Source organism: Medicago sativa, chromosome 5 (assembly GCF_051527215.1).
Source record: "Medicago sativa cultivar Bolivia chromosome 5, Bolivia_mono, whole genome shotgun sequence".
In the NCBI taxonomy this organism is placed as follows: Eukaryota; Viridiplantae; Streptophyta; class Magnoliopsida; order Fabales; family Fabaceae; genus Medicago; species Medicago sativa.
Genome location: NC_140753.1, coordinates 66,661,801 through 66,668,635, shown reverse-complemented (window position 1 = coordinate 66,668,635; position 6,835 = coordinate 66,661,801). Strand labels below are relative to the sequence as shown.

The window sequence follows — 6,835 nt, the reverse complement described above, 5'->3', positions numbered from 1 at the left end:
GTCACAAAATATGCACATTTCAGGTTATTTTTATTGGTTTTTGTTTGTTATTTATTTTGCCAATCAACATATGAGTTTACCTTATTTTCTTTCTTATTTTTTCCTAAATAAATGTTAATTATAAAAAGAGTTTTGCCATACGATGCAAATAACTATAAGAAAAATATGAAAACATCTCAGTCAACATGTCACATTATCAAATTTCAATGTCATAAGATCTAAACATTTTATTAACATGAAATTAAATCGGGTTTAAAGGGAGTGTACAAGAAAAAATAAGGGTGCAAAAAGCAAGCCAACTCCCACAAAAAAGCAACCTAGGGTTTAAGTACTATCCCAACCACTAAACCCAACCCACCGGTTCGGTGGCAAACTCAAAATCAACAAAAAATAAAGAGCGGGATTTGAACCCTCGTTTCACAACACACTCCATTTCATATCTTCATTTCACTCACTCATCTTCTTTCATTCGAACGAAGCTTCGAAAAATGTCCATAGGAGTGCGTCGCTTAACGCTTCTCGGCGAGTTCAAACCGTTCGGGCTCATTGCAGAATCTCTCGATGGTAAATCCGTTGAAAATGTAACGGAAAACTATGAATACTTCCTTTTCGATCCAGAAATTGCTCGTGATAGAGATGCTGAAGATGATTGCGATGAAGTTGCTACTGCGTTGAACAATCGCGGTGATCAAGAGCTTTTCGTGAGAGGAAATCGGTAACTTGTTTGTTCATTTCTTGCTGAAAATTGAAAATCACTCGTTTCCGTAGTTAGTTAGTTTTGTAGAAGAAGAAAAAGACGGAAATAAGTTGAATCCGAAGTTGCATTTTCAAATGCGTTTGTGAATTGTTACTGTTTTACGAATTCACTGATTTCGCGTACTGAAAATTGAAAATCACTTGTTTCGCTGCTTAGTTAGTTCTGTAAGAGAAGAAAAATATGGAAACAAGTTGAATCTGAAGTTGCATTTTCGAATGCAGTTGTAAATTTGTTGCTTTGCATTTTATGAACTCAATGATTTCGTGTACTGAAAATTGAAAATCACTTGTTTCGCTGCTTAGTTAGTTCTGTAAGGGAAGAAAAAGACGGAAGAAGTTGAATCTGAAGTTGCGTTTTCGAATGCGTTTGCTAATTTGTTACTTCGATTTTTATGAACTCACTGATTTTGTGTACTGAAAATTTAACATCACTCGAAATCAGTTAAAAAAAGTTGATTCTGAAGTTGCATTTTTGAATGCGGTTGTGATTTTGTTACTTTGCGTTTTATGAACTCATTGATTTCTCATATTGAAGACTGGAAATCACTCGAAATCAGTAAAAAAGAGATGAATCTGACGTTTAATTTTCGAATGCAGTTGTGAATTTGTATGTAACTTTGTGTTTTATGAACTCACTTATTTGGTGTAATGGAAATTGGAAATCACTTGAAATCTGTAAAAAAATTGAAACTGAAGTTTTGGATTTAAATGCCGCTGTGATTTTGTTAATTTGCGTTTTATGAACTCAATGATTTTGATTACTGTTTTGTTTAATACGTGTATTGATTTGTTACAGGATTGTTTGGTCAATTGGTGCAAGAGTATTTAAGAGATTTAGTTTGGAATCTCCTATAGTTAAGGTGTGTTTTTTCATGTTTAGAAATAATCTTCTTTGATCCGTTACATTATAACTCTCGCGACTCTGAATTGTGTTTAGTGAAAATTAAGTTATTTTTCTATTTACCGAGTGATAGCTATGAAGCATTGACACAGACATAGACACATGTCGTGACACGTCGACCCCGGTAATTATTTATTTAAATATTGATAAAATTGAATGTCGGTACATGTTGGTGTCGGACGCTGACACATTCAATAGAGATTGATAGCATTTTAGAGGCCTTTTAGAAGTCTGGCAAATTTCATTTGCAAATTTGATTCAAGTTAGAAGACAAAGTTTCTGGTTTGAGTTCGTTGGGAAATTCTCTCTATTTTTCTTTTATCTATAAGAAATTTATTTCCACACCTCTGGTTTTGTTAGAATTCCGCCATTGTTGAACAATGAGAAAAGCTTGAAAGAAGAGAGAGAAGAGAGAGAGAGGGAGAGAAGGATGTAACCGAATCTGTAACTAACTTTGTATTTCACATTATGATCTATTACAAAGGGTTTACAAGTATTTACAGACTTTAGACTTAGAGGGACAACTGGCACACACAGAACTGCCATCTGTACTTAGCTAAACATTACTTGACAAGCAAGCTACATACTTGTAACTGACTAAGATACTTAACAGTTTAGTTTAGACTATACTCTCTAATAGGTTTGATGGATACGGTAAATTTAAGTTAGGTTTAGGTTTAGTGCTGTGATACTGTTCCATTGTATTTACATTTGTTTACTATTAGTATTTGCGTAAATCTTCTCATAGTATGTTTCATAACGTGGTCATAGCAATCAAGCGTGTGTCTATTGTGAAGCTTCTAGTTGTGGCTTTTGCTTGGACGCAGTTTTTGACTGTGGAATCTCATTCCTAAACATAATCAATTGTTTCCTCACTCAGAGAAACTGAGTATGAGGCCATACTATTCACACATATAGTTTGAATGCTTATACAAAATGGATGAGATAGTGAGCATAGAAGAGAGAGAAGTCGGTGTTTTGGAACATTAATGATTGAATAATTTCCAGTTAAAATGATTGAATAGTTTTATGTGCAATTTTCAGTTAAAAAATGAATTTGTTTATGATAGATAAGAGGATGGTTACTTTAGGCCTAAGGAAGATTCTTTCTGCTCTGATTCCGCATGAAATGTATCAAAAAGAAATAAACTGGTCTCACAACTCTTCAAAGTTTAATCATTCAAAATTTCATTGACTGTGTCAAACGTGTGACCCTCAACTTTACCAACTCTGCAATGCATTGAGATTTGAATTTTATTAGGAGTGGGAATAGGCTTTGCAGATCTAGGCACTGCAAGGGTCAAGCTAGACTTGGTAAAAAATTTAAGGCACGGGCTTGGCTTGTTAGATTTATTTTTATGCCTGAGTCTGACTTTTTAAAAGTCCCTGTTATCCTACTTAGAGGTCTATTTCATTCTGACAATATCATTAAATAGACTAATGATATAATATTTCCCGTCTAGTTGTTTAGTGTAGTTTAGCAAGAGTGAGGAAGGAATAGCTTTGTGGCAGTGCCTGATTTAGGTTGTCCTTTGGATCCTATCTTTTAGTCGGCACTTTGAACTTTAAGGAAATATCCAGCCTTAATTTTTTTTCGTGGATAGGATTTTTTTTATCGGACCTAACTTGGTGGGATAAGACTTGGTTGTTGTTGTTGTTGGATATGATTTTTTTATTTATTTTTTATTTTTTTGTGATGTCCTTGATGTTCAGCATAAGGTTTCTTTTGGGGACCTTATTCGGTAGGTATGTATCTGGATGCTGAGATGTTGTTGGCCTAATTCTATTTCCTTTTGGTTCTGTATTTAATGTGATTATTTATGCTGTTTCTTTCCTTATAAATTTCTCTCCTTCATTCAAAAAAGTCTCGCATGACTTGTTTTGGGTTTTCAAGGAGGTTGAAATTTATCCAGTCAGCCAATGGCTGCTATAGTGTCTGTGCAACCTGTAAGTGCAGCAGCAGAGGACGAAAAGTCTAAAATTAAAACATTTTCCCTAGTAGCAATCGATGCTGCTTTTTTGTTTCATTTACTGAACCGTTTTGCTTTAACTCTTTTTTGGGAATTGTTAGGTGTGCTGGTGTCATCTGGGTCATACAGCTGAAGCTCTTCTATGTATACTACAAGTTGATCGTTTGACGATCTACAGTACATCTGGTGAGTATACTAAATGGAGTTCAACCATCATATGATGGAAAAAGAAGAAAAAATCTTATCTTATGATATGAGAATATATTTAATTTATTGTTGAGAAAGAGGGAAATGAAAAGGCATCTAAATGAGTCCATGTGTTTCACACAGCGTAGCCCTACTGTACACATAATTTGATTTTGACTATTTCATGTGTCACTATTTTAATTTTGACAATGACGTGGTGGCAAAATATGTTTTTATCAACAAGGATTACCGTGTTTGAGTCACAGAAGACTCATTTTGTTGTGTATAGCAAAATTTTCTGTGCAAGTTCAAAATGCCATCCATATTGGATTCAAATCCAGAACTTATCATTTGCAAAACAAATATTTGACACTGCACCACTTAAAACAGTTATATTATTTTGTGCAAAATGTGATATACAAAAAAATGTATGGGGAAGCCACGACTCCCACAAGTCATAGTGGATTCCACCAGGCAACAGACTAATGAGGGTCGTCCGGGGTTTGTTTTGTATCAGATGGTTCTATATTTGATTTACCATATTTGATTTCACGTTATTTTTAAATCTTCATATTTCAATGTTTTATCATCTCAAATTTTCTTTGGTTTAATAGGTGAAATAGTTTCAGTTCGAGTTCCTCGTACTATCACATCTATATGGCCTCTTCCGTTTGGTTTATTGCTCCAGCAGGAATTTGAAGCAAGCACATCATCACGTCTTTCGTTTTCATCTACAAGCCCTTTGCCTAGTGTCCGTGATATGTTGCTTAGTGCGTCTAATCATATCCAAAAGGGGGATGGAAGTTTAGTATCCTCTCATTTGATCTTGATGGATCCATTGGACGAACAGCAAGTATGTTACACCAGTCTATGGATTGTCTCTGAGATTTAGTTATTCTTGGTTTTCTTTTGTGAAATTGTGACATATTCACCGTGATAGATTCTTATTCTGGTATTACCTGGTTTTGTGTTTTAACTTCATACTTTTCTTTTTATGTAATTATAGCCAACTTTTATTGAAGAAAGAGGGAAACTAAACATTATGAAGGAGTATGACGAAAAAACAATTTGGACAAGTGATCAGGTCCCGCTTATGGCATCATATAATAAAGGTTTCTTTCATTAAAATTCTTGCAATTAGTTCATGGTCTTTTAAACGATTTCTTGTCTTGGTAATTTCTGTAATGGTGGTTTGAGTTCCAGGAAAGATGCAGCACTCTTTGTGGGTTGCAGAAATCAGCAATTCTAACTTTGATGAAGCAGCCTCTGGTTTATTAAATGAAGATCCTATGGGTGTATTGCCAAAACACTTGTCCTTTCGTAGAATATGGCAAGGAAAAGGTGCTCAAACAGCTGCTTGTAAGGTTGAATAGGTTTCCAAACAACAACTATCTCACTATCTGGCTATTTTTGGTATTGTGCATTTAATTAGAAAAACTTTTTTTTTTGTTTTAAAAGGAAATGCAAGTCACCAGTTAACTACATACTCGATTCCTTTGTTCTTTTAAGTAATTAATTAACAATCTCAAATGTGGATGCTTACTGCTATATGGCCCAAATAAATGCTGTTTTTCTTGTATTTCTAGCATAGCAGATATGAATTAATAAGTTAAATTGTGTTGTGTAAAATTTTATTACATTTATGTACGCAGTTCATGGAATATATTTGCTTTAAATATATTTTGAATGTATAATTTGATTTTCTATTCCTTTTATAGTAGGTGGCTAAATGCGACCTTGTGGTTCCCTACCTTTTATTGTATCCACACATTATGACAGTACTCCCCCTTTTTATTTTTTCCCACTTGGCCCTGTATCCCACTTTTTTATCTTTTGAATTTATGTCACTCTGCATTTCCCATTCTTACAACGACACTTTTTATTTTGCATATTTTTATTAAGCTCCTACATCGTTCTGTAATTTGCTCAAATTTATTACCTCTTATTATTTGGTTTCTGATTCTATGTTTACAGTTAATCTTGTCAACCTTATCTGACTTGGTATTTTATTAGGGCATGTGTGGATTTGCCTAATTGTTAATGAGATTTTACCTTTTTCTACCACCCCCCTAATTTTATTTTTTAAAAATATTTTGATTACAAGCCATTTTGGCACAAATTAAACTAAATCCTAACAGACATTACATTCTTTATTTGTTTACTATTTCTGCATAATTTATTGTTTTTCCCCTTCAAATGATTACCAGGTCTTTATGGCCACTGATGATGATGCAGCTCCTGCTGTGTGCTTTTTTCACCAAGAACAAAGAAAATTATTGTCTGTTAGTCTTCAAACTGTTGAAATAAATAATGAGATTGTGTTTGATGTTAAACCTGATAAGAGCTGGATCATAGCTGCAGTTGCAGCTTCACCTGTGATGGTGACTCGTCCAAGGTAAATATAAGATTTTTCCAAATTTTCTATATTACTTTTATAATTTTGGACATAATTTTCTACAAATGTGTTTTCCAGGGTCAAGATTGGATTACTTCCATATTCAGACATAATGGTTTTGACTCCAGAAAATGCTCTGCTTCTCTATGTAAGTTTTTAGCTAGTTGGGCATATAGTGTCCTGCCATTTTTCTTTGTTGCACAAATAGAGTAGATTCCGTAGCTCTTATGAAATGATGGCTTGTATAATTTTTTTTTTTGTTGCTGTTGGGACTTGGGGGGTTTCCCAATTCTCTTGCTCTCTTATTCTCTTAATTTAAATCATTTGCCTGTTTTTTAATGCTTTCTTTCAATTGTCTTCTCATCTTCTAAAAAACTGAAATTGATCAATCTTTTTTCTTATCAAAAAGTATTTCTAAATGGTTGAAGGGGAGCCTGGCGTAAGTTGGAGTTGCTGCAGATCATGGGTTCTGAGTTGTGGAAGCAGTCTCTTGCAAATGCAAGGTAAGACTGTCCACAACCGATCCAACCCTTCCCTAGACCTTTCTATGGCAAGAGCTCTATAGCATTAGATTGCCCTTTTTTTCTTAACGGCTTAAATAACTTTTTAACCATTTATCCTTCTAAT

The 6,835-nt window shown here is 34.1% G+C and overlaps 1 protein-coding gene across 1 annotated transcript in view; it reads left to right on the top strand.

Moving 5' to 3' along the window:
- Positions 1-419: 419 nt before the first annotated feature.
- Positions 420-6,835, top strand: part of EMB2771 (E3 ubiquitin ligase) — a 30,444-nt gene continuing 24,028 nt past the window's right edge. Inside the window, exons 1-8 of the mRNA XM_085709200.1 lie at positions 420-715; positions 1,553-1,616; positions 3,729-3,813; positions 4,428-4,666; positions 4,820-4,925; positions 5,017-5,177; positions 6,021-6,208; positions 6,287-6,356. Of these exons, the coding sequence (XP_085565326.1) occupies positions 489-715; positions 1,553-1,616; positions 3,729-3,813; positions 4,428-4,666; positions 4,820-4,925; positions 5,017-5,177; positions 6,021-6,208; positions 6,287-6,356 (1,140 nt within the window). The 5' untranslated portion in view covers positions 420-488. The remainder of the gene's footprint in view (positions 716-1,552; positions 1,617-3,728; positions 3,814-4,427; positions 4,667-4,819; positions 4,926-5,016; positions 5,178-6,020; positions 6,209-6,286; positions 6,357-6,835) is intronic.